We start from the raw sequence: 27,756 nt of genomic DNA on the forward strand, positions 1-27,756 counted from the left end.
GCGCCATGGCTTAACAGGCTAATCCTCCGCCTTGCGGCGCCGGCACACAGGGTTCTAGTCCCGGTTGGGGCACCGGATTCTGTCCCGGTTGCCCCTCTTCCAGTCCAGCTCTCTGCTATGGCCTGGGAAGGCAGTGGAGGATGGCCCAAGTGCTTGGGTCCTGCACCCGCATGGGAGACCGGGAGAAGCGCCTGGCTCCTGGCTTCAGATCAGCACAATGCACCAGCCGCAGCGGCCATTGGAGAGTGAACCAACGGCAAAAAAGGAAGACCTTTCTCTGTGTCTCTCTGTCACTATCCACTCTGCCTGTCAAAAAAAAAAGAGAGATTAGCTTGCTGACTCTGGTACCGTAAGACGGAAAATAATCCAGTGAATTTTGATTGAGATAGTTTGGTGATCTTAGCAAACATTTTCAGAGAGCTAAGACGTAAAGATAGTGTATTTAATCAAGAAGCTTGGTTTCAGAGATTTTGCTTTGCTTTTCATTCAGCTGTTGTCAATATTACATTGCTATTTTAGCAAAAGAAAAAGTTGTGATATGTAAGTGATAAGTTGAAGTAAATCTACTTTTTATAAAAAACATGCAATTATGTAATCTAATATAAAAAGCCAGCTGTCTGTAGTATCATCAAAACTGTATAAGACTAATTTTCATTGATATAGTCCTTCATGTATAAAGTATTAATGAGTTCCTACTATATGCCATTATACTAAATATGGGGTTATTCATAGTGAACAAAACAGACCTGCAACTATCTTTATGGGGTCTACAGTCTATATTATCTGCAGGAATATATGTAGAAATATGGTGACCTGAAAAATATGTACAACATGAAATTATTTAGTTATTACAATTTTAGAGTATATTTAGGGGTGGATATGTAGTACAGTTGTTAAGACACTGCTTGGGGGACCCACTCTCTGGTGTAGCAGGTTAAGCCACCATATATGGCACCAGCACCCATATAGGTGCTGGTTTGAGTCCTGGCTGCTCCACTTCTGATCCAGCTCCCTGCTAATGAACCTGGGAAACCAGCAGAAGATGGCCTAAGTGCTTGGGCCCCTCCACACATGGGAGAGACCTGGATAAAACTCCTGGCTACTGGCTTCAGCCTGGTTCAGCCCGGGATATTGTGTCCATTTAGGGAGTGAACCAGCAGATTGAAGATGTGTGTGTGTGTGTGTGTGTGTTCTTTCTCTGTCTTTCCCTCTCTTGTAATTCTTTCAAATAAATAAATAAATAAACCCTTAAAAAAAAAAAAAGCACTGCTGGGACCTCCACATCCCATATTGGAGTTTCTGTTTTGAATCTTGGCTCCTCTGCTTCTGACCCAACTTCCTGAAGTCGCACACCTTGGGAGGCAGCAGATGCAGGCTCCCATTAGGTAAATCTGGATGGAGTTCCAGGCTTCAGTGGCATTTGGGAAGTCAATCAATGAATGGAAGATTTTTCCTTGTCTCTCTGCCTTTCAAATAAAAATGAACATAAAAAAAAATTATTTAAATGTTTGTTAAACTTCTTTTATTATATTTTCTTTAAAGGTTTCAAAAAAATAAGCTTCTTTTTTTTAGTAAATGTTTTTCATTCACCTTTGTTTTCTTTTAGAATATTCCTGAGAACTTACATAAAATGGCTGAACATAATGTCTCTCTTCATTTGAAAAAACTAGAAAAAGAAGGAAAAATATGTAAGTACACTTTTGAATCTTAATTCTTTTATCACCAGCATTTTGTCTTAAAGATTTATTTATTCATGTATTTAAAAGGCAGAGAGAGAGAGATAAAGAGAGAAAGAATGCTTCCATCCACTGTAAAATACTTTAACAGATACACCAGTTTTCTTTTAGGAAAAATAGCATCCTTCAGAGTTCTCCCTTGAATATCACTCTTAACTAGGAGAGCTAGGTCCTAGGAAGGTTAGTAGCACCAAGGAAGTACATCACACATTGGAATCCACAGCTCCCATAGGAATTAGAATGGCACTTAAGGTTCCAGTGCTCACCTACAAGAGTGACAGGCAAAGGCAAGTCAAGAAGATAGCTTCTCTTTTCCCATACCACAAGACCATGAAGAGTTTTACGAGTAAAAGAACTGGGAACACCCAGAGGTTTTAAGCAGTAGTAAAGGCAGTAAACTCAAATATATTAAATCAGTCATTCTGTAATTATTTACTAGTGACAGAAGTTTGACATTAAAACAAGCGGTTGAAGGCTTTTCATGTGGAAGCCTCCAAGTGTTTATACGTATAAAGAAAAATGACTCTACTGAGCAACAGAATTACTTTAAAGAATGAGAGTTTCTTCTAGCCACAAGACAACTTAAAATCCAGTAGATTTACTTATCTGTTGTTAAATTTTACTCTCTTTTTCTTTCCACAGTCAGAAGCACAGATCCTGGCAAGAAATGGAGAGCTGTTCTTTAGTTTCAGATTAATGAAAGCTTTGTTCTGTCTTGCTTTTAGAGAGGATGGTATGTTTTCTTATGGCTCATTTAGAGAGAACATAAGACTGGGGAACATTGAAAATTACCCTAAATATCATTAAAATAATGTCATGATTATTCTGAAATCGATAAATTACATTACACATCTACAAAACAGGTATTTCAGAATTTTACCAAAAATTCAGAATCCAACAGTTTATTGCTGTTTAATAATAATCATTAGTGGTTACTTTAAAATAATAAAATGTGTATAATTTAAAATGGTTTTTTTCTTGGAGATTAGTTTTCTGTTACCAGTTATTAATAATATCATTTTCTCGGCCAGCGCCATGGCTCACTAGGCTAATCCTCCACCTGCGGCACCGGCACCCTGGGTTCTAGTCCCGGTTGGGGCGCTGGATTCTGTCCCGGTTGGTCCTCTTCCAGTCCAGCTCTCTGCTGTGGCCCGGGAAGGCAGTGGAAGATGGCCCAAGTGCTTGGGCCCTGCACCCACATGTGAGACCAGGAGGAAGCACCTGGCTCCTGGCTTTGGGTCAGCGCAGTGCGCCAGCCGCAACACACTGACCGTTGCAGCCACTTGCGGGGTGAACCAACGGAAAAAGGAAGACCTTTCTCTCTGTCTCTCTCTCTCTCACTGTCTAACTCTGCCTGTCAAAAAAAGAAAAATAAATAAATAAAAATAAAAAATATCATTTTCTCTAGCTGCACAGATTTAAATGTGCTCCTAAATTTCCCTCAACTCTTGTCTTACGTAAAGACAAGGGTTTTATTTTCTGTAGATAATAGCTTTATTTTCATGTTTCTGTCAATGTCATTATGATTAAGTATTGGTTCTATAGTTTTGTGTATTTTATTATAATGATATCCCACAAATGATATGTGGAAAGCAACTTTTGGCAATTGAAAAATGTTAAATGCAAAACTAAAAGTATTATGTGGTGAATTATTCTTGAAATTCATTTTTACAACCAATGTATATTCCAACTTTACCTCTTATTATATGGTCATCAGCTTATATGTTAATTATATTTGAAAAGTCTATTTTTAAATTAAAGGGTTATAAGATAGGGCATTTCTTATAATAGTGGTTTTCTTAATAGTAGTTATATTCACAAGGTAGCCTATTTTCAATTCCCAGTTAAAAGTAACCCATAAAGTGGCCAAACTACCATAATAAAAATAAGCTAAAAATTGTTAAGAAGGTTATTTTTTACTCTCCACTAAATAACTAATATACAAATTTTTAAAAATTTTTTTTCATTGACATGCTAATCTCCTTTTGCCCCTTTTCCCAAGGTTCCTAGCATTTTCATAGTATTCGAATTCACTTATTCTCATGTCTTGGAAATCTTTTGTACTCCCAGTACTGTTCCACATTACAAAATAACTATAAACTCAACAACCAAAAAATCCACTCAAAAATACACCAAAAGAAGTGCCCATTTTCCACAGAAGATATGCAGATGATCAATGAACACATCAAGACTTCAACATCAATAATCATTGGAGAAATGCAAATCAATACAACAAGATACCACTTTATACCCATTAGGATGGTATTTTTAAAAAAGACCAGGAAAGGGGCCGACACTGCGGCTCAATAGGCTAATCCTCCACCTTGCGCCGCCAGCACACCGGGTTCTAGTCCCGGTCAGGGCTCCAAATTCTGTCCCGGTTGCCCCTCTTCCAGGCCAGCTCTCTGCTATGGCCCGGGAAGGCAGTGGAGGATGGCCCAAGTGCTTGGGCCCTGCACCCCATGGGAGACCAGGAGAAGCGCCTGGCTCCTGGCTTCAGATCAGCACGGTGCGCCGGATGCAGCACGCCAGCCACGGCGGCCATTGGAGGGTGAACCAATGGCAAAAAAGGAAGACCTTTCTCTCTGTCTCTCTCTCTCTGTCCACTCTGCCTGTCAAAAAAAAAAAAAAAAAAAAGACCAGAAAATAGCAAATATTAGAGAAGACATGGAGAATTGCTGGTGGGAGTATAAAATGATATAGCCACATGGAAAACAGTATGGTGCTTCCTCAAAACTTTAAGCACAGAATTAGTATATGATTCAGCAATTCCACTTCTGAGAGTATACTCCAAAAAAATTAAATTAGTACACCCACGTTCACAATAGCATTATTCACAACAATCAAGGTGGAAACAACCTAGGTGTCCATTGAAAAATGATTAGATAAATAAAATATGGTACATACATACAAAAGAATACTACTCTACAAAATTCTGATACATGCTGTAGCATGGGTAAACCTTAAATATGTTATGCTAAGTGAAATAAGTCAGTCACAAAGACAATATTGTGTAACTCCACTTATATGAGATACTCAGAACAGTCAAATTCATAGAGACAGAAAGTAGAGTGTTGGCTGCCAGGGATGGTGAACAGAGGATAAAAGAGATTTACTGCCTTGTTTTTGGGTAAGGAGTTTCGGTGGTGGTGGTGACTGCAATAGAATGTAAGTGTGATGCACTGGATACTACCTTTAAAAATGGTTAAAATGGTAATTTTAAAAATAATAACTAAGTATCCTCTCCAATACCACTACAGAAAGTGAAAAAGTCCATACTTCCATTCCATGAATTGAATGCATATCAGACAAATGTAAACAGAAATCTGATAAAGTGAAAATATGAATGAGTTTTCTTCTTAACTTGCTTCACCTCCATTCTTTCCTCTCCTTGAATGAAAAAACCATTCATTTGGTCAAATCAGAAAGTATTCTTGATGCCTCCCTCCCTCATATCATGCCCAAATCTTCACCAAGTACCTACTGCCTATTCTGCCCCCAAAATTTATCACTCTCTCTTATTCCACCAGCACTCTTGAATCCAGGCCATCCTCTTACCTAAACTAGCAAGATCACCTTCAATTCTGTGCTCCCTATGTCTATTCTTGGAAGAGATTAGAGGACAAGGATGATTAAAGGCCTTCTGGGCCAGGGGAATCTCTGGTAAAAGTCATGGGATCATGGTCTAAAAGGTGCTGTGGCACACCTCAGATACTGCAGTAGATTTATTGGAACAGGGATAATAATGGAAGCCGATTAAATGTATTGGCTGGTCAGAGTCTGAGAACTTTAGTGAAAACAGGTATTCACTGCATGTATGTTTTATGCCAGGTACTGAGCTAAACAGTGGGAATACAGAGGCAAACAAAACAGCACCTATACTCTCAAAAGAAGCTCATATTCTAGTTGTAGAGACATAATTACAATATTCAGTACCACAGCAAGTTTCTGTAGTGCAGTGGTTTTCGTGTTCACCTCACAATAAGCAGTACCATTAAGTTTGCTTGGAGTAAAGGAAGAGTATGTAACCTGGCTGAGATATAAAGAGTTGCTTAGAGGATCCTGAGTAACCAGATGAAGTTAGGGATATTTGTTTGGGAGACAGGAGGCAGTATTCCATTTAGAAGAACTAGCACATGTGCATAAACAGGGCACGGCATCACAGGGTTGGAGAATGAATTTGTATGACTAGAATATAAGGTGCTTGTGGGTTGAAGTTATAGGAAGAGCAAGAATCTCATGGGAACACAGAAATCACACAAGAACCACTATGTTGTCTTCAGCCCCGCTTCCCCTTGTTACCACCCTCCCTCTTATCTGCAGGGAATAAATTCCAAGACCTGCTGTGGATGGCTGGAACCTGATAGTATCAAATTCCATTATGTAATGCATTTTCTCATATGTACCCATGATAAAGGCTTATAAATTAGGCACAGTAAGAGATTATAATGCCTAATAGACTAATAATAAAGTAGAAAAGAATAAATGAATGTGGTCTCAAAATATCTTGTTGTACATTGACCATTTCACTTAAAAGAAACACTTTATGGCTTCTCTTTTTGGTATAGCCAAAACCCCAGCATCTCTACTCCTGTGCTCTGGGGCCGTTACTAAAAAAAATAACAGTTTACTTGAACACAAGTACTGAATACCACCACGGTCAATCTGATGAACTGAGATGGCTATTAATAGGTGAGCAGCATCTACAGCATGGATATGCTGGAGGAAGAAATGCTTCCCATCCCAGGCCAGACGAAAGGAAATGGTGCAGGAGTTAATCACATGACACAGAGTGGGATGCAATTTAAAACTTAGGAATTATTTGTTTCTGGAATGTTCCATGAAGTATTTTCAGACTGCAGTTGGCCAAGGGTAACTGAAACCACAGAAAAATGAAACCATAGCTAAGGGGATACTACTAGGAATTGGAAAGCAAGTCAGGTTCCAGGACAGTTCTATTATTATTTTGTGGTCTCCACAACAGCAAGAGTTTTTCTCTTACCATCATGGTGACTTTGTGCCTCTCTGTGTTTCTAGCACTCCAGCCAATTACTTTACTCTGCACTCAGTATACTCAGTAGTTTTGGATTACTCATAGTTGCTGCTTTCTCATTTTCGGTTACTCAGGAGTTTCTACAATCTTCTTGTGAACACCTCTGTCTTCTCTCTGCCATCTGAAACTTCTGTTTTACAGAAGAAGACCTAGTTGGTACAATTATGCTCTGAAACAGTCTTCTTGCAATACTGTTCTTCATGTTACTAACCAGCTTTTATGGTGACTGCAGTAGACCAATCATCTGAACCCCACTTTAACAGAGGCAGAGGGCAGGGTAGGCATTCTGAAATTTGGTCTTTTCAGCACAGTGGGTGAAGGAAAAAGCAGAAGGAGATAACAGGAGAAATATTTAAGAGAAATAAAACACACTTATTAGACCTTGAGAGATGGGATTCAGGTAGGAAAGGAGAAGTCTAAAAGAGCTATGGATTTCTGGCTTGCGCAGCTGGGTGGATGATGATGAGAGAATACAGGAAAAAGGGTAGGACACGCGCAGAAAGGAGAAAAGATGATACTGCACTATAGATAAGAGTTTGCAGTATAAGACAACATCCGGAGGGGATAACTCATAGGCTCTGAGGTATATGGAACTGGGGCTAAACAGATTGTTGAAGATGACAGAAACTTAGAAGGGCAAGATGGTTGTTGGATATGACCAACTTGAGAAGGACAAAGATGGAACTAGGCTTAAGAACATGATCAAAGAGGACCAGCATTGTGGAATAGCAGGTAAAGCTGCCCCTCTGATGCCAGCATCCCATATTGATGCCTGTTGAGTTCTGGCTGCTCCACTTCCAATCCAACTCCCTGCTAATACACATGGGAAAGCAGTGGAAGATGGCCCAAGTCCTTGGGCCCCTGCACACCCACATGGGAGACCCAGAAGAACCTCCCAGCTCCTGGCTTCAACCTGGCCCAACCCTAGCTGTTGTGGCCATTTGGGGATTGAACCAGTGGACAGAAGATCCATCCCTTTCTTCCTACCCTTGTCCCACCCTCCCTCCACATAACCCTGCCTTTCAGATAAATAAATCTTAAAATACACACACACCCCCTACAAGATCAAGGATTGGATCCCATCAGTGCAACCCTAAACCTCTCACCTCAATAGACCCCACAGCCAGTGACTGGCTTCTTATGACAGAGCATGTGGCTATGGGCAGCTCCGGGCTCATATACTATCTACACCATGGCCAGTAGGAAAAGCTGGTTTTTTCAGCTTTGTCTTTCCTAGGGGAAGGACTCAGCAATTTATGCTGACTCCATCCCCACTCCATAGACCAGCCTTTGTGATCAAGGAAACACAAGGCTCTGTATTTGGCCCCACTCTACTCTCATGCCTCCACCTGTGGCAGGAGTGTGAGGTCTGCTCTCAGAAAAGAGTATCACAGGAAGATTCTGGACCAACTGCTGCCTTACTGAATAGCTTTCCTTTTTTCTAATGTATATAAAATATGTAATAAATCAGAATTCTGTGCAGTAGCTCACAGAATGGGCCAACTTTGTGCAGTTTTACTTTTTTGTGTGTGTTTCTGTGCAACTTTGAGTATTTTTTTAAATCAAAGAGGAGTATTTTCTTCTCTCCAGATTGTCACTTCAAGGAGAAGTCAGTGAAATGGCTAGGGGCAGGGAGGCTACACTCCTGGAGAAAATGAGAAAAGATTCAAGTGCAGATGTTCTTAGTTCTGCCCATGCTCCTTATCAGTATCCCCTCCCTTACAAGTCTCCCTGTGCTGTTCTGAGGAACAGTGGATCAGAACAAGAGTCGCTACTGGTTTCTAGGCAGTGGTGGAGCAGGAAAACAATTATTAGTCTTTCCCTCTATTCTATTTTTGAGGGTGCTTAGAAGGATTCTTTGTTTTGGTATGGAAAAAAGTTCAATGTTAGAAATCCTAATTGTGAAATGTTAGTTTAGCTGTATTGAAGCTGGACCTTTGAAAACAAATTTGGAATCAAAGTGGGGAAGTAGAGGATGGGTGTATGTACATATATAAGTGTATTTACTTGTGGGTGTGTAAAACATCTTTAAAAGGATACCAAAAAGATCAAACTTGCTGCATTGATTACCTCCCAGGAGGAGAACTTAGAGGTGGCTGAGGGATAAGGGATGGGACCAGAAAATTTACAAGGCACTCTCTTGCATTTTTTAATTTTAAATTACTTGAATGTCTTGCCTGTTCAAATATTTTAAATAAGAAAACAAATTATACTCAAAATAAATGGCCTAAACCTGTCCCACAAAATACAGTGAGGTAGTCCCCAAAACAGTGGGGCAGCACCTGATCCTTAGGGAAATGGAAAGCGGAGCTGCACCCCATCTCCAGAGCTCACAAAAGAGGACTGGGTTAGCGATGCAGATTAGAAGGTCATCAGTGCTGAGACTGCAGTTGAAGCAATGGGTAAGTGTGGGCAGACAGCCTTGGGGTGGGTGTATAGGAAGAGAAGCTGACCAGGGGCCGGTGCTGTGGCACAAGAGGTTCATCCTCCGCTTGCAGTGCTGGCATCCCATATGGGTGCCAGTTTTAGTCCCAGTTGCTCCTCTTCTGATCCAGCTCTCTGCTTGCCCTGGGAAAGGAGTAGAAGATGGCCCAAGAGCTTGGGCCCCTGCACCTTCAAGGGAGATCCAAAAGAAGCTCTTGGCTCCCAGCTTCAGATTGGCCCAGCTCTGGCCATTGCAGCCATTTGGGGAGTGAACCAGCAGATGGAAGACCCTGGGCTATCAGGCTGTCTCTCCCTCTCACTGTCTGTAACTCTACCTGTCAAATAAATAAATAAAATCTTTAAAAAAGGAAATATTGACCAAGGACAGGACAATCACTGGGGGAATGATGATAGAACAAACAAGAGAGGTGTCTGAAAAAGGAAAGATCAACAGTGTTAAATGAGAGCTCTTATTTTAGTGTGGTTCACGTTTATTTTATCCACTATCAGGTTATATAGCATTAAATTCTCAACAGTGCTTATCACAAATTTTATTCTGAGAGACTGCTCTTAAATGCTACATTTTAAATATTCTGAGTCCCCAACAAATCCACATTAAACACTATTAACATTATGTAGTTTCTTTTAAAGATGTTAAGCATTATTCTTCAAAAACTTAGGTTTTAGTACTGGTTATTTATGGCAGATGAACCACATATTTATTGCTACGCCTTTCCAAGACCCAGTGAAAAACAATATATAGTATTGTACATAAAAATCATAGCAAAAGGTATAAACCTGCACAAAGTGCAAGAGGAAACTACAGAGATCCCAGTCTAGTTCTGAAAGACAGCAGAACTAGGGCAGTGATGAAACATAAGCTAAAATTGCTGTAGGAACAAAGAGAGCCAATCCACCCTAGCAGCTCCCTGAGAAAATCAGGATTTGAGGTACCAGGTACTGCAGTTAGCTGGTCTCTTAAATTAGGGTTGCTGACAGCCTGACTGACCAGATTACCCCAATATCCCCTCCCCAGTGCAACCATCCTTTTCCCCAAGCCATACAAAAAAAAAAAAAAAAAAAAAACCAAAGTTTATCTTAGAGGTAAAGTTAGAAAAGAAGTGAATGTCAGAACAGTTGGCCTCTATTCCTTACTGTCTTCCCTACCCTATTCTCTCCTTACCATCCCCAGAACAGTGACTTCAGAGTATATGAAGGCCAGATCCAAGACTGTCTAGAGAAAGTCAATGTCTCTGAAGAGGAAAAACTGTCACGTGCAGTTACATGTGGCTTCTCCGACAAGAGGGCCACATCTCCCTATAAAGAAGCCTAGCAGTTGACAAATGCTCCCATACCCCTATCTATGTATACTTGGACAGTTTCCAATCAGTAACTCCTAGGCAGAAATCCAAAGATCACTAGAAATGAAAGCACAAAAGAGACAGAAGGAAAAAAAGATGATGCTGAGAAAGAACTTTTAATTAGTATCCTTGGATAAGGAAAGCATTATCATTCATAAAACAAGAACAGAATGTTATGCAAAATAGTCCTCTAAAAGCTTTGTTTTTTAAAAAGATTTTTTTTTTTTGAAAGGCAGAGTTACAGAAAGAGAGAGAAGGAGAGACAGACCTTACATCAACTAGTTCATTCCCCAAATGGTCACAATGGCTAGGACTGGATCAGGTCGAAGCCAGCAGCCTGGAACTCCATTCAGGTCTCCTACATGGATGGCAAGAGCCCGAGCACTTAGACCATCTTCACTGCTTCCCCAGGCACACTAGCAGGTAGCTGGGTCAGACACACAGCAGCCAGCAGTCGAACCAGCACCCATATTTCAATGCCAGCATTGCAGTCTGGGCTTAACCCACTGTGCCACAACTCTAGCCTCTAAAACTTTGGAAAGTAAAACTACATAACCAAAATTTAAAATCTGGAAGACAAAATTAGTTTGTTCTCAGGGCTGGCATCCTGGCACAACAGGTTAATCCACTGCCTGGGATGCCAGCATCCCACATGAAACACTGGTTCTAGTCCCAGCTGCTCCACTTTGATCTCGCTCCCTGCTAATGTGCCTGGGAAAGCAGCAGAAGATGGCCCAAGTGCTTGGATCCCTGCTATCCTCACAGGAGACCTGAATGAATTGGAAGGCTGACATCCATGTAGCAGACCACATAGAGTTCCAGGCTCCTGGCTTTGGCCTGGCCCAGTCCTGCCCCAAGTACTTGGACCCTTGCCACCCACGTGGGAGACCCAGATGGAGTTCCAGGCTCCTGGCTTCTGACTGGCCACTGTGACCATTTGGGGAGTGACCAAGTAGATGGAAGAGCTCTGTCTCCTCTGCTGTCCTTTCCTGCTCCCTAAATCTGCCTTTCAAACAAATAAATTATTTAAGTTTCTAGAAAATAGAATAGAAAAAAAGTCCAAGGAGTTGTTCTAAAAGTCTGTTGAAAATGTGTATTGTGCAGCTGGCACCGCGGCTCACTAGGCTAATCCTCCACCTTGCGGCGCCGGCACACCGGGTTCTAGTCCCGGTCAGGGTGCCGGATTCTGTCCCAGTTGCCCCTCTTTCAGGCCAGCTCTCTGCTATGGCCCGGGAGTGCAGTGGAGGATGGCCCAAGTGCTTGGGCCCTGCACCCCATGGGAGACCAGGGTAAGCACCTGGCTCCTGGCTTTGGATCAGCACAGTGCACCAGCCGCGGCCACCATTGGAGGGTGAACCAACGGCAAAGGAAGACCTTTCTCTCTGCCTCTCTCACTGTCCACCCTGCCTGCCAAAAAAGAAAAAGAAAAAGAAAATGTGTATTGTGAAAAAGAAACTATGTATAGAATTCAAAACTTTTTGCTCCGAAATAAATTTAGCTTTTAATTCCATTTTCCCAAAAGTCTTTTTTTAAGTACCCTCAAAATAAAATATTTTAGGAGAAAACTATGAGGCACATTAAGTTAACAGGGGGAAAAAACAAATGAAAATAGAGAGGTAAAAATTATCAAAGACAAAAAAACAAGGAAATGTTCTAGAACTGGAAGATAGTAATCTAAATTGAAAGGGCCTACTTAGTACCCAACAATGTAAAAAAGATGAAATAATCCACACAAAGTCATACTACCATGAAATGTCAGGATATTAGGGATAAAGAAAAGCTCTAAAAATTCCAGGTTCTGATGTGGGAGTGCGGGTTTGGAATCAGAAGGGAACATGAATCACAATGGCACTGAGTTTTTCAACACAACAGTAGGCATTAGGACTCACAATGCCTTCAGAAATCTGAGGGAGAAATTACTTGTATAGCAGAAATCTATAACTGCCAGTGCCACGGCTCACTAGGCTAATCCTCCGCCTGCGGCACCGGCACTCCAGGTTCTAGTCCCAGTTGGGGCGACAGTTCTGTCCTGGTTGCTCCTCTTCCAGTCCAGCTCTCTGCTATGGCCCAGGAGGGCAGTGGAGGATGGCCCAAGTGCTTGGGCCCTGCACCCGCATGGGAGACCAGGAGGAAGCACCTGGCTCCTGGCTTCGGATTGCCGCAGCGGCCACTTGGGGGGTGAACCAACGGGAAAAAGGAAGACCTTTCTCTCTGTATAACTCTGCCTGTAAAAAAGAAAGGAAGGAAGGAAGGAAGGAAGGAAGGAAGGAAGGAAGGAAGGAAGGAAGGAAGGAAGGAAGGAAGAAAGGAAGGAAGGAAGGAAGGAAGGAAGGAAGGAAGGAAGGAAGGAAGGAAAAAAGAAAGAAATCTATAACCAACCAACCAGTCAATCAATCATATATAAATGCAAAGACTCAGAAAGTATTTCTGCCATGCATTGCTCACTAGGGAATTGCTGTATGATGTGCTCCGGGGTGGGGAAAAAAAAAACATGAAAAAAAGAAAGCACACAAATGAAGTGGTGAATCCACATAGAAAAATGACAGTGGGAATTTCTGAGACAAAAATATGCTCCAGATTGGAGCAAGAGGAAGGGGTGTTTCTGAAAGAGACCTCCAGGGCAAAAAAGGAGACAACAAATTATCTGATATGTTTGAACACGAGAGGAAGGTAGGAAGCTACCATAGCTGTAGTTGAGCAATTGAAACAATGAGTTCATAGAAAACTATGCTGGTGGGAAAAAAAGGAGGCAATTATTGATTTCAAAAAACAGAAGTTATGCAAAAAAAGAAATAATCATAAGATACACTTTCTGGGGAATGGCAAGATACTAATGGCAAGGTACTAAGAGAGAAAAACTGCCAGCCCAGAATATTATATCCTGCAAAGCTCTCATTTGTGAATGAAGATGAAATTAAGACTTTTCATAGCAAACAGAAATTGAAAGAATTTGTTACCACTCGTCCTGCCCTGCAAAAGATGCTTAAAGATGTGTTACACACAGAAACACAGAAACATGGTCATCAATATGAAAGAAGGTAAAGGAAGGAAACCTCACAGCAAAAGATCACAGGAAGCTCAATTTCTCTTTGACATAGAATTAAAATCTGATTCTCTGTTAAAGCAATGTGTTAAAGTAATCTATTATGTTCTCTTGATGTCTGTTAAATTCTAATTGTTCAAAAACAGCTGAATTTTTATTAAGAGCTATGGGTTATTTAAATATGTGCTTATTTTCAAAGATTTGAATAATCACCTTGTAACAATGATCAAATTTGGTCTATATTATGTCATGATTTTAAGGAATCTTATTTCAACCAAATATTTTGGATTTTGAGCCTTCTTGGCATTCTTGACAGGCATTCAAAAAATCAAAGTTTCAAACAATCTGGACTCTAAACTTTCCAGTAAATCTTGCACTTTGGTTTTTCCAGTTTGGGCCCAACTGAAAAAAAATCGAAGGACCTATGTCTCTCATCTTATAGAGACACCAACCAATCAGGCTATTTGGATTACATTAGAAGTACTGTCAAGATGTGATGTGGTACCAAACTTTAAGTTTCTATAATGGAACATGCTATTAATACAAATGTTTGAGAATTAAAAAGTCTAATGATCTTGTGTTACTAGACATGATAGTTATCTTAATGAGAAAGCCCCAGAGACCTAAAGGGTTAAATACTTGTAAAATCCTACAGGTGCTTTCAAAAATACTGTGAAGTAAGCAAGTGCCTCTTGTTGGTTGATGAGTTTATAATTTTAAACATGGCGACTTAAAGTCTTTTGTCATCCACAGTTATATATGATTTGCTGCTCATAAAACTAAAGCCTTGTTGGTTCTGTGTTTAGCTGTCCTCCTATAGGTTCCTATGGACTTTTTCCAGCCACTTCTATTGTATTCAGTACTTTGGGATGGCTCTGTAAACAGATGAAGCCAATAATGTATTAACAGTACCAACTGAGAGAAAGTATGGTTAACTGAGGTTACTAAAAACAAAAAGCAATTCAAATCAATTGGCAATCTACAAAAAGAGTTAAAGATTTTAAAAGCTATTATTAAAATTGCTATATTGTTCTATTATGTTATGTTATATGTGTGTACATATTGTATGTCCACATGGGAAAATTTTATTAAGAATTTTATTTTAATTGGCTTATAGATAAGATTGTCCATAAATTTAAGCTGCTAAAATTAATCAAAGATACATTTAAAAAAATATATATACACTTTCTGCATTTTGACACAGGCAGTTGTATAAACACTACCTAAAAATTGTGTTACAGGATGATGAGAGAAAGGAAATGGGAGGTCAATAATCCTAAGTCATCGCATATGGTAACAGAAACTCAACAAAATGTAAAATTGATTAAAAACAAAATTTTATTCGTTAATACTAGGAAAAATATCTGCAAAGTTTAAAGTACTTGCCTTTTCTTTAAAGATGTATTTAGTTATTTATCTGAAAGGCTGAGAGAAAATGAAACAGATTTCATCTGCTGATTCACTCCCCAAATAACTGCAACAGCCTGGTCTGGTGTAGGCCAAAGCCAGCAACAGGAAACTCCACCCAATTGCAAGCCCCTAAAGCACTTGCCATTTCCAATGGGGCAAGGATGTGAAAGAATGAGAAAATATTTTTCCTGTTAGTACTAATTAATTTTTATATTGGGCGCATTTAGTAGTTTGATATAGATTTAAAATTTTAATGTCAAAGTACTGATATGCAATAGGTGGATTCCAACGTTTTAGTCCATTAGAATAAGCGCTTTGGTCCCAGAATTGTCTCCTGCAAAAATGACCAGGAATTGGAAGCCTTAAAGTTGCATGCTTATATGATGCTCATCCAGGGATAAAGATAAGAATTTTTGAGTGGATACTCTTCTAAAGCACTAAGTTTCCCCTAAGAGGAGATCCTGCACCTAGTACCTAGCCGGAAGGACCTGGAGGATTCAGGTGAGCTGACGCGAAGGACTCTATGACCTTTACAAAGTTTCACTGCAGTAGGAAAACCGTGTGAAGAGAACTAGATCCAGGGTTACCTGAAGCCAGCAGTAATAGCTCTACGGTAGGTAGATCCCAATTTTGTTTTCCATTATACCGTCCTGCACAGCCTAAAAGCCTTTCAGTCAACAATGTCACATACATGATGGTGTTCCCCAAATATGATATCACCGAACAACATTGTTGCTGCCTTCGTTTGCATGGGTGCCCTCTGTGCAGTTCTCAGAACTGCGGAACGCTCCGCTGTCGCTAGGTGACACACGCCTGTGGTGGGAATTAAAGATCTCTGGTTGCTTCAGGTTTCTCCTGTTGAGAGTGGATTCAGTAACTAGCCAATGTAACGAGAAAAGGAGTCAGCTTCCTCTCTGCGTCCTCCCAAAGCAAAATCTTCAGACACACAAACACCGACCCTGCAGACTCGACTCATTTTTACCAGTGTTTTCAAGAAGTAGGGAATGGCTAATGACAACAAAGCAGCAGTTCTCTGGAAGAAAAAAAAAAAAGTTTGGAAATAAAGACTCATCTGGAGAATGTGCTACTGCAAATCAGATGTCTCCAAAATATTGTTGCAGCAATTCAGGATATGTATATATGGCCTTGTGTTACGTACAATTATAGTAATACGGTGACATCTTTGGTGCTTAAGCATTTTGAGTAAAGTATATCTCTATCAAAAGACTCGTCAATTGGTATTCCCAGGATTCTAAAAGGTTTAAATCTACCGAGTGTGAATTTCTTCCTTTCAGGGTGAAACTAATATCTATGCTAGTTGCATATGACACAGTCTGTCCAATCTATGCATTTAATACTTTCCCAAGTGTTGAAAAAAGTTGTCACTGGAGGAAGCACTCTAGTTTCCTCCCACAGAAGTTGTTCCAGCCTACTTTAACCAGGTAGACTAATGTCACTCTCTTCCCCTACTTCAGAGTTCAAAAATGCCTACTATAAATAGTAAACTTCAAGATTTGACATGCAAACCTGAAAACACCCTGGAATGTCACTAATCATCCATTCTCTCAGTGCAAAAATGTGTTCCTGGACCACCGGCATCACTGTCAGCTTATAACAAAGGCAGATCTCTGGGTCCTACCCAGATGATGCACTGTATTAGAATTTCTGAAGAAGGCCAAGAAATGTAATTTTTCACTCAACTCAGATGATTCTTTTTCTATATCAACAAAATTATAGCTTAATATTAGACTATTGATTTTTATTTTATCAAAAGGTCAGTATGAGACAGACATATGAAATGTCTACCTGTTTTGTTTGCTGTGTTTTTTAATGCTATTGAAGGCACTATTTTATTATTTCATGCACTTTCATGAAAAATCTCAGGTTTTACAGCTGGAAAAAGTTTTCCTCTCCTGTGAACTGATATATTTCCTTTACTAGACTAATACTTGTCAGATTTGACTAATGATCAGAACCAGCTGAGGAGCTTTTAAAAATGACGCAGCTTGGGACCGGTGCCATGGCATAGCAGATAAAGCTGCTGCCTGCGGTACAGACATCCCATATTGACGCCCATTTGAGTCTGGACTGCTCCACTTATGATCCAGCTTCCTGCTAATGTGCCTGAGAAAGCAGTGGAAGATAGTCCAAGTACTTGGTCCCTGGCACCCACATGGGAGACCCAGAAGAAGCTCCTGGCTTCAGACAGGCTCAACTCTGGCCATTGCAACCATTTGGAGGGTGAATAAGGGGAAAGAAAATCTCTGTCTCTCCCTCTCTCCCTGTAACACTGCCTTTAAAATAAATAAAATGAATCTTTAAAAAAAAAAAAGACTCTGCTTCCCAGCTGCCAGACAATCAGTAGAACCTCGCTGTGGGAAGAGCTCACATGATCCTGAGAACCAACCACACTTCAGAAACTCCACATAGGAATCCCTCATTAATTCACGGTGTTCATTTAGCCTTAGTTCCTGGAAGCTAGTCATACAGCAGTTTTGTTTTTTTTTCCTTGGAATTCTGTTCTTTATTTTCCTTTCTTTTCTCCTCCCTTTTTATGACTTGGCTCATTTTGTGTGTTTTTAATGAATTTCAACTTTGGAGGAAACAGCTTTTAATAACATTGGCCTTTGGACCAGCACAATCCTTACAATAGCATTTAAGCCTAAAATAAATCAGTTATTAGGATTTTATAGTAAGAGGATATTTGCTCTTAAAAGTTTCACCATCCAGGTTTGTGGAGATTTTGTGGGAAACCCTTGGTTGAAAACAGGCTGAAAATAATTCCCACACACATAATTAAGCTCCTGAGTCCCCCTTCAGCCCTGTATACATGGACATCCCCAAGATTAAATGGGTTGCTCTTCTTTCTTTTTACTCACCACATCCAAGTGCTAATCCATTTTAGTGCTGTTAACCATTACCACCTTGCTGAACAATTTCCAAACGCCTGCTTGAACTTGAATCATTCCCCAAAGGACCCTCCACCTGGCCGTCTCCCACAGTCAGGCTTTAATGGGAGAAAACCCAATGCATGTAAAACCCAACTCTTCCGCTCACTTCCTGATTACCTCCCTCTCCCAACTCACCATTTGCCAAACAGCACTGAGTGGTGCTCAGAAGTTGTGATGAGTGGCCCAGGAAATGAAAGTCTCTTCTTGCTAGGGACAAGCTGATATTTGTCTTATCCTGGAGCGTGCATTCCTTTCTCCCTTCTTCCCTAGCCCATTGTCCATTTCTTAATTAAAATAAGCTACTACCTCAGTGGTCCGCCCTCCCGTATGGCTTTGCTCTTCCGTGGTTTTTGTTACTTATAGTCCACTGTGGTCTTAAATATTAAAAATATCCAGAAACAATTCACAAATTTCAAATTGTATGTCATCTGAGCAGTGTGATGAGATTCTGTGCTGCCCCTTATTGACCCTCTCAGGATGTGAACCATCCCTCTGTCCAGCCTGTCCGTATCATTTGTGATACACACCTGCTAGTCACTCGGTGGTCTTCTAGGTTATCACTGAGACTGTCTTGGCCTCACAGTGCTCGTGTTAAAGTCACCTGTATTTTACTTAATCATGGTCCCAAAGCACAAGAGTAGTGATGCCCGCAGTTCAAATATGCCAAAGAGGAAGTACTTCTTTTAGATGAAAATCCTTGACTTAATTTGGTAAAAAGAAAATCATATGCTGAGTTTGCTAAGAGCTGTGGTAAGAACAAATCTGCCAGGGCCAGCACTGTGGTACAGCAGGTTAAACCTCTGCTTGGAATGCCAACATCCTATATCAGAGAGCTTATTCCAGTCTTGCTCATGTGATGGTGCCAACTCCCTGCTAATGTGCCGGGAAAGCAGCATAAGATAGCCCAAGTACTCTGGCCCCAGCCACCAATGTTGGAGACCTAGATGGAGTTCCAGGCTCCTGGCTTCAGCCTGGGCCACCGTTGACCATTGCAGCCATTTGGGGAGTGAACCAGCAGATGGAAGATTCTGATTCTCTCTTTCTCTCTCTCTCTTTCTGCTCTTTCTGCCTTTCAAATAAATAAATAAGTCACTTGAAAAATAAAAAAATAAAAATCTACACATGAAATTATAAGTAAGGAAAAGTAAATCCATGCTAATTTTTCTGTCATACTTTAAACTGCAAAATTTACAACTACAGTCCTTTAAGGGCTTAGTTAAGAAAGAAAAGGCACTAAATTACAGGGTTCAGTACTATTTCCATTTTCAGCCACCCACTGGGGTCTTGGATGGGAAACCCCATGGATAAGAGGGTCTGCTCTAATGGACTTCTCTGTTTTCAGCTTCTCGTGTTTCCATTCATCATGGTGGCGGTGCTCACAGTTTAGTAACGATGTTTGTCCTATCAATTCTTCACCTGTAGAAAAGGAACGCTGATAGCATCTAGCTCAGTGAATTCCTGCCAGTGTTAAATGAGTAGCTTGTGGTGACTGATGCACGAATTGACACCCAACAAATATTAGTTGTTTTTATTTTGCTGTTGTTAACAGTACATCCATATATTCCCGTAAAGCTATTTCATGTTGATTTATACCAATGAGGTGCCACAAAATACCACATTTATTTTATAGAAAAAAGTTATAATTTTATGGGATAAAATGCACATTCTTCATCCTGGGAGTTAAAATTAATAGATATAAAGCTTTGGAGGCCAGCGCTGGGGCGTAGCTGATAAAGCCACTGCCTGCAGTGTAGGCATCCCATATAGGCACCAGTTCAAGTCCTGGCTGCTCCACTTCCAATCCAGCTCCCTGTTATGGCCTAGGAATGCAGTAGAAGATGGCCCAAGTGCTTGGGCCCCTACATCCACGTGGGAGACCCAGAAGAAGCTCCTGGCTCCTGGCTTCGGATTGGCACAGCTCCAGCCATTGCAGCCAATTGGGGAGTGAACCAGCGGATGGAAGACTTCTCTCTCTCTTTCTTTCTCTCTCTCCCTCTCCTCTCTCTCTGTAATTCTTTCAAATAAATAAATAAATCTTTAAAAAAAAAACTTAAGTTATTTTACTGTAGGTCAAGATTATGTTACTGGGTCAATTAATACGACCCATCTTGATTACATGCTTTTCCTGTGGGTAAGGTGAGTCTGTTACTGGAAGGTGTAGAGGACGGCGTATTGGGCAAATCAGAACATGAACCACCACAGATGTCCCAGAGGACCTGGTGGAAACGTTCTACAGGTGGAAGAGCAATGGAAGGGGTGGAATCATGGAGAAAAGCCCAACAGTAATGTGAACATGGATGAATGGAAAGAATGCATGGCACGAATTGTTATTGAGGCAATGCCCAAGGTCCATGGATATGTGTAGTAAGGTGGATCTGTAAGATAATCTTGGCACTTAAAGACAAGGAAAGGCTTTAGTTTGAATTTGCTGTGATTTCAAGTGAGTCATAGTTTTCATGGACAAAGAGGGGGAAGGTAATTGGTTTCTGGGGAGACTGACACAACATGCAGACAGTAGCAGCTCATAAGGATGCTTTATTCGGCCGGCGCCGCGGCTCACTAGGCTAATCCTCCGCCTTGCGGTGCTGGCACACAGGGTTCTAGTCCCAGTTGGGGTGCCGGATTCTATCCCAGTTGCCCCTCTTCCAGGCCAGCTCTCTGCCATGGCCCGGGAGTGCAGTGGAGGATGGCCCAAGTCCTTGGGCCCTGCACCCCATGGGAGACCAGAGGAAGCACCTGGCTCCTGGGTTCAGATCACTGCGATGCGCTGGCTGCAGCAGCCATTGGAGGGTGAACCAACGGCAAAGGAAGACCTTTCTCTCTGTCTCTCTCTCTCACTATCCACTCTGCCTGTCAAAAAAAAAAAAAAAAAAGGATGCTTTATTCGGTCACTGAGCAGTTGGTTACCTCTCCCAGCAAGGCCACCCAGTGGGTCATTTTCTTTGAGGAGAATAAACATGGAGAACATCCTTCTGCACAAAATGCTTTCCTAAACTGCTCCTAAAATTAGACAGTCTTGGGGCTGGCATTGTAGCGTAATGGGTTAAGCTGCCACTGACTGCGGCACCAGGATCCCACATGGGCGCTGATGCAAGTCCCGCTGCTCCACTTCTGATCCAGCTCTCTGCTATGGCCTGGGAAAGCAGTGGAAGATGGCCAAAGTTCCTGGGTTCCTGCACCCACGTGGGAAACCCTGAAGGAGCTCCTGGCTCCTGGCTTTGGCCTGGCCCAGTCCTGGCTGTTGCAGACATTTGGGGAATGAACCAGTGGATGGAAGATCTCTCTCTGTGTATCTCTACCCTCTTTCCCTCTCCGTAACTCTGCCTTTCAAGTAAATAAAATTTTTTGGCCGGTGCTGCAGCTCAATAGGCTAATCCTCTGCCTGCAGCGCCGGCACACCGGGTTCTAGTCCCGGATGGGGCGCGGGATTCTGTCCTGGTTGCCCCTCTTCCAGGCCAGCTCTCTGCTGTGGCCTGGGAGTGCAGTGGAGGATGGCCCAAGTCCTTGGGCCCTGCACCCACATGGGAGACCTGGCTCCTGCCTTCGTATCAGCGCGGTGCGCCAGCCATTGGAGGGTGAACCAACGGCAAAGGAAGACCTTTCTCTCTGTCTCTCTCTCTCTCACTGTCCACTCTGCCTGTCAAAATAAATAAATAAATAAATTTATTATTTTTTTTTACTTTTTAACTTTTTTAAAGGCTTATTTATTTATTTGAAAGTCAGATTTACACAGAGGGAGAAGGAGAGGCAGAGAGAGAGAGAGAGGTCTTCCAACCACTGGTTCACTTCCCTATTGGCTGTAACAGCCAGAGCTGCAACAATCCGAAGCCAGGAGCTTCCTCTAGGTCTCCTATGCGGGTACAGGGACCCAAGGACTTGGGCCATCTTTTACTGCTTTCCCAGGCCATAGTTAAGAGCTGGATTGGAAGTGAAGCAGCCAGGACTCGAACCAGCGCCCATAAGGGATGCTGGCACTTCAGGCAGTGCCTTTACCCGCTACACCATAGTGCCAGGCCCAAAATATTTTTTTAAAAAATAGTCTTATGCCTCAGGAAATCTGTGACTGGAAGAACTGAAAAGATATCTTGTAGCCATTGCTCCTCTTCCTGTCCAGCTCTCTGCCATGGCCCGGGAGTGCAGTGGAGGATGGCCCAAGTCCTTGGGCCCTGCACCCGCATGGGAGACCAGGGGAAGTACCTGGCTCCTGGCTTCAGATCATCACGGTGTGCCGGCCACAGCGCACCAGCCGCAGTGGCCATTGTGGGGTGAACCAACGGCAAAAAGGAAGACCTTTCTCTCTGTCTCTCTCTCTCACTGTCCACTCTGCCTGTCAAAAAAAAAAAAAAAAAAAAAAGAAAGAAAGAAAAGAAAAGAAAAAAAGAAAGAAAGAAAGAAAATTGTATACTGCTCAGTTCCTAAAAGAACCAAGGGCTTGGGATGGTGGCCAAGGATTCTTTGGAGATCTTTGCTTGTTTGCATCCACCCAGGTGTTCTAAGACAAAGCTGACAGCACAAAGGAAAACAACTACAATATAAACCATTCTTTTCAGTCTCCCAAGCATTTTTGATATGCATTGCTAATTTTCACTTCATATCAACCTAGAACAACTAAATGTTATTCTATTTCAAATGATGAAACAGAGGCTCAGTAAAAAAAAAAAAAAAAAAAACACCTTAAGATTTTACAAATATTAAGTTTTAACTCCCATGATGAAGAAGAATGTGGATTTTATCTTATAAAGTTAGGGGAAGATTTTACTAAGGAATAAAGACAATATTTTTTTGATATTTTACTGGTATAAGGTGAAATCACCATAAGGGAATATGTGATGGGTTGTTAACAGCAACAATATAAAAGCAACTAATATTTATTGGGTACAAACCCCTGTGCAAAACACTACACACTGCTCACTTAATACTGACAGTAACTCACTGAGTTAGGTACTGTCACCATCCTTTTTCTACAAGTGAGGAATTAATTGGACAAATATTATTACTAAACTGTTACCACCACCTGTGTGATGAATGGAAACAGGACCATCTGCAAACAGGTAACCCAGTTAGTAGTGGTTTATTTTAATTAGGAAATGAGCACAGGGCTAGGGAAGAAGGGAGAAAGGAATACATGCTCTGGGCTAAGAAGGGTTTTGTAACTGGAAGAAAGTGATTTTCATTTCCTGGGCCACTCATCACAACTTCTGAGTGCCACTCAGACCCACCCACATTTTCTCTGGTTCTCAAACTGCCTCCTAACGACATCCTTAAATGACAGCATCAACACTATCCTGTCCTCTGTGGGGCAGGGCTTACAAGAAACAGGAGTGACCACGGACTGCTTGAGTGTGGGACATGGGAGAAGGGTGATGCTGTTTGGCAAATGGTGAGTTGGGAGAGGAAGGTAATCAGGAAGTGAGCTGAAGAGTTTTACATGCATTGGGTTTTCTCCCATTAAAGCCTGACTGTGGGAGACGGCCAGGTGGAGGGTCCTTTGGGGAACAATTCAAGTTCAAGCAGGCATTTGGAAATTGTTCAGCAAGGTGGTAATGGTTAACAGCACTAAAATGGATTAGCACTTGGATGTGGTGAGTAAAAAGAAAGAAGAGCAACCCATTTAATCTTGGGGATGCCCATGTATAAGGAGCTGAAGAGGAATCTGGAAATCAATTATGTGTTGCACCTTAATGGCAATTATTTTCAGTGTACTTTCAAATATTGGTTTCCCACAAAATTTCCATAAATCTGGATGCTGAGATATTTTATTTATTTGTATTTAAAAGATGGATGGCAAAACTTTTCAAAGCCCACAATATCCTCTCACTTTAAAATCCTAATAACTGATTTATTTTAGGCTTAAATGCTATTGTAAGGAATGTGCTGGTCCAAAGGCCAGTATTATTACAAGTTATTTCCTCTGAAGTTGAAATTTATTAAAGACACATGAAATGAGCCAAATAATAAAATAAGGAAAGAGAAAAATAGTTATATTAAAAAAGCAAAGTCCAAGAAAGAAAATGCTGTAAAACTAGTTTCCAGAAAGCTGAAGCAGAGAGTGAACAGATACCAGCTAGATATTGTTGGAAATTATCACGTAACACAAGCCAACCTGGTGTAGGTCTTCCCTTGAGATTGTTCTGATAGAACTTGCACGTAAATGAGCCCCATTTACAATGGAAAAAAAAAAAAAAACTGAAGCCAAGTTGAAACAAAAGACAAGAAAGAGAATTATAGAGAGAATTTGATGAGTTCAAATCCCTGGTTCTAGTTCCAGAGAGCTATACTGATTCCCAAAGCTTTTCGGTTGACTCTTAATTTTTGCTCCAATATATTCCCTTTTCAGTCACTTGAAATTAATATGCATATATTAAATAAAAGACAATAAAGAAAGAGTTATAGAGAGAATTCGATGAGTTCAAATCCCTGGATCTACTTCAAAAGATCCACTGATTCCCAAAGCTTTTCTGTTGACTCTTAATTTCTGATCCAAAAAATTCAGGCACTTGCAAGTATTACACATACACTAATATGTGCATGATAATTTCCATTTTAAATACATCTCTCTACATCCCCCACCACTGCCCCACACATTCCTTTGATCATTTGCTTTAACTGTATTGTGACCCTCCCCTCAACCGCCAATTCCCTTCAGCCCTCTTAATTGAACATCTTTCCTCCGGCTCACACTTTGTACATCTTGAAGTCAGAGGTGGAGCTGAGAGTCTTCTCTCTCTCTCCAAACCATTACCGGGGCTCCTTCCTTGTGAGAAAAACCTCTTTCTGCAGATATCTTCCCTCCATGCTTCCTGCTTCTGCTCTCTCATTCTGCTAAAATAATCCATTTGGGGGCCATTAGGCTGAGATGGGGATGGTGCCTTGGATTTCTATATAAGCAAACCCAAACCTAATTAGATTGAAACAGCAAAATGAAACTTTAGTATAACCAGTTAGAGGATGCCAACTGACCTCTAGCTAGGGACTTTCCACTGGACCATACACAAATAAGGCAAACTCCCAGCTCAGGCCAATCATGTAATTTCTTTACTCTGCTCCCTCATCCGACGGATAAAAGCCTACTGCTAATGATGCTAAAGTCAAGCTCTCTAAATGAGCGTCATCTGGCTTTGTGTGCTACCAGATTCATGAATCTTTTAATGCTCAAATAAACTCTGCTATATGTATTTTGTCTGAATTTTTTCTTTTAAGAAATCAAAATAGGAGCCGGCACTGTGGTGTAGTAGGTAGGCTAAGCCTCTGCATGTGGTGCTGCCATCCCATATGAGTGCAGGTTCATGTCCCAGCTGCTCCTCTTCTGATCCAGCTCTCTGCTAATGGTCTGTGAAAACAGTAGAAGATGGCCCAAATCCTTGGGCCCCTGCACCCACGTGGGAGACCCAGAAGAAGCTCCTATCTCCTGGTTTCTGATCGGCCTAGCTCTGGCTATTCTAGCTATTTGAGGAGTAAACAGGAAGATGGAAGACCTTTCTGTCTGTCACTCCCTCTCTGTCCATAACTCTATTTCTCAAATAAATAAATAAAATCTTAAAAAAGAAATCAAAATAGGAATTTGGCTCCCATTTTCCTGGCACTGTCCGACCTTATTTCACCGTCTGTGTTTTAGTTCTGTTACTGCTAACCTCTTCCCCTTCCTCCTTCCTTTCAGCGTGGAAGGCGGTGTCCTTTCCCATGTAAAAGGGGATCCTGAGGGATCCCAAACTTTAGAGACCTCCATCTACCAGCTTCCTCACTTTCCCCCCAGTGTCTCCAACCTCTCCCCTGTTTCCCTCCTTATCATCTAAGCACACTCAAGGGTCTCATTCAAAAATGAAAACAAAACCTAAACCTACCTTGACTCTCTTATTCCTCTATAGTTAATCTGTACCACCACCACCCCCCCACCGCACCCCCCCACCCCACCCACTCCCCCCCCCCCCGCCTTCAAACTAAACATCTCAAAAGCATTATCTATATTCCCTGTTTCCATTTCTTCACTTTGCATTTGCCACTTTCTGTACCTGGTCTCTTTTACCAATGAAGCATTAACTCAGGCCGTGGTGTCCTGTGCTTAAATAAGGTGAAAACTCCGCAGTTGGGCTCCTTAAGCTTCCATGGGTCACTGGATCACAGTCTACCCCTAGAGGGACACAGGAGTGGTCTGGACGGTCACAAACGCTTCATAACCATCATCAGCCAGCTCTCTCTCTCAGTTGCCAGATCCATCCCCAAGAAAGATGTGCTATCTCCTACCAGTCATACCTATGAGTCTTACTTACTAGTCCTACCCTCCTACTAGTATTACCTACTAGTAACAACACTGCATTCTATATTGTTTTATCATTTCCACAGCATCAAAAATCTATACTCCAAAAAATTACAGAATTTCCAAATGTTCATGGAGTTGTTTTTTTTCCTCATAGAAACAGAATTTCCACTTCACAAAATAAATAAAATGTTATACTTTTATTATAAATGGTGTTAACAAAAGCTTGTAAATTGATAAATGGCATTTTTAAAAATATTTATTTTATTTATTTGAAAGAGTTACAGAGAGAGGTGAAGCCAGAGAGAGAGGTCTTCCATTCTGCTGCTTCACTCCCCAAATGACCACAACGGCCAGAGCTGAGCTGATCCAAAGCCAGGAGCCAGGAGCTTCTTCCAGGTCTTCCATGCAGGTGCAGAGCCCCAAGGACTTGGGCCATCTTCTGCTGCTTTCCCAGGTCATAGCAGAGAGCGGGATCGGAAGTGGAGCAGCTGGGACTAAACCAGCACTGCAGGCTGGGGCTTTAACACACTGCGCCACAGCACCACCCCGGCATTTTTTTTTTTTTTTAAAGATGGAATGACAGGGAGAAAGGCAGAGACACAAGAGAGTTGTCTTATAGCCACTGGTTCACTCCCCCAAATGCCCAAAACAGCTAGGGCTGGGCCAGGCCAAAGCCATGAGCCAGGCACTCCATCTGGTTGTCCCCAATGGGTGGCAGGAACCCAAAGACTTGAGTCATCATCTGTTGCCTCCCAGATGCGTCAGCATAAAACTGGATCAGAAGTGGAAGCAAGACTTGATCCAGGCCATTCAATATGGGGTGACAGCATCTCAAGGGACAGCCTAACCCACTGTGCCACAAGGGCCCACTGCTGCTTTAAAAAAAAAAATGGACTTTGGACTTCTGTCAAGGCAGGGAACAGTCTCTTGAATAGATAAGGACTGAGATAAGGCTGGGTTCACTATTCAGGGTCTTTCTGGCAGGTGAAACCCCTGGAGGACTATTTATATAAAATAAACATGATTTGAGAGACAGATTCTTAGTCCTGTGACCTTGAGCCAATTACTATAATGTCTCTGAGCCTCAGTCTCCCCATTTTAAACTGAAGATAATAACACCTATTTCATAGGAATTTTGTGAAGACTAAATGATATAGCCTGCATAAAATTAAAATATCTGGAAGATAGTAAACATGCAACAAATATTAATTTTTTATTATTAGAGATTGAAATCAAGTTATCCCATTTTTCATAATTATTTGTATTAGGCACTTGTTTGCATTTACTTTCACATCATCTCAGAACTGGCTTTTCATTCTTTTTTATGATTTATTTATTATTTGGAAAGCAGAGTTACAGAGAGGCAGAGGCAGAGAGAGAAAGAGATTTCCATCTGCTGGTTGACCACAATCCCCAAATGGCTTCAATGCTAGAGCTGGGCCAATCTGAAGCCAGGAGCCAGGAGTTTCTTCTTCTTCCAGGTATCCCACATGGGTATAGGGGTCCAAGGGTATGGGCCAT

General features: G+C 41.5%; 1 protein-coding gene and 1 long non-coding RNA gene across 4 annotated transcripts in view; one reads left to right on the forward strand and one right to left on the reverse strand.

Moving 5' to 3' along the window:
* Window positions 1-3,512, forward strand: part of LACTB2 (lactamase beta 2) — a 46,957-nt gene extending 43,445 nt beyond the window's left edge. Inside the window, exons 6-7 of the mRNA XM_062188371.1 lie at window positions 1,607-1,688; window positions 2,379-3,512. Coding sequence (XP_062044355.1) covers window positions 1,607-1,688; window positions 2,379-2,422 — 126 coding nt within the window. The 3' untranslated portion in view covers window positions 2,423-3,512. The remainder of the gene's footprint in view (window positions 1-1,606; window positions 1,689-2,378) is intronic.
* Window positions 1-27,756, reverse strand: part of LOC133757693 (uncharacterized) — a 67,198-nt gene that overhangs the window by 30,375 nt on the left and 9,067 nt on the right. The window lies entirely within an intron of this gene.

The sequence above is a fragment of the Lepus europaeus genome, chromosome 4 (assembly GCF_033115175.1).
Source record: "Lepus europaeus isolate LE1 chromosome 4, mLepTim1.pri, whole genome shotgun sequence".
Lineage (NCBI taxonomy): Eukaryota > Metazoa > Chordata > Mammalia > Lagomorpha > Leporidae > Lepus > Lepus europaeus.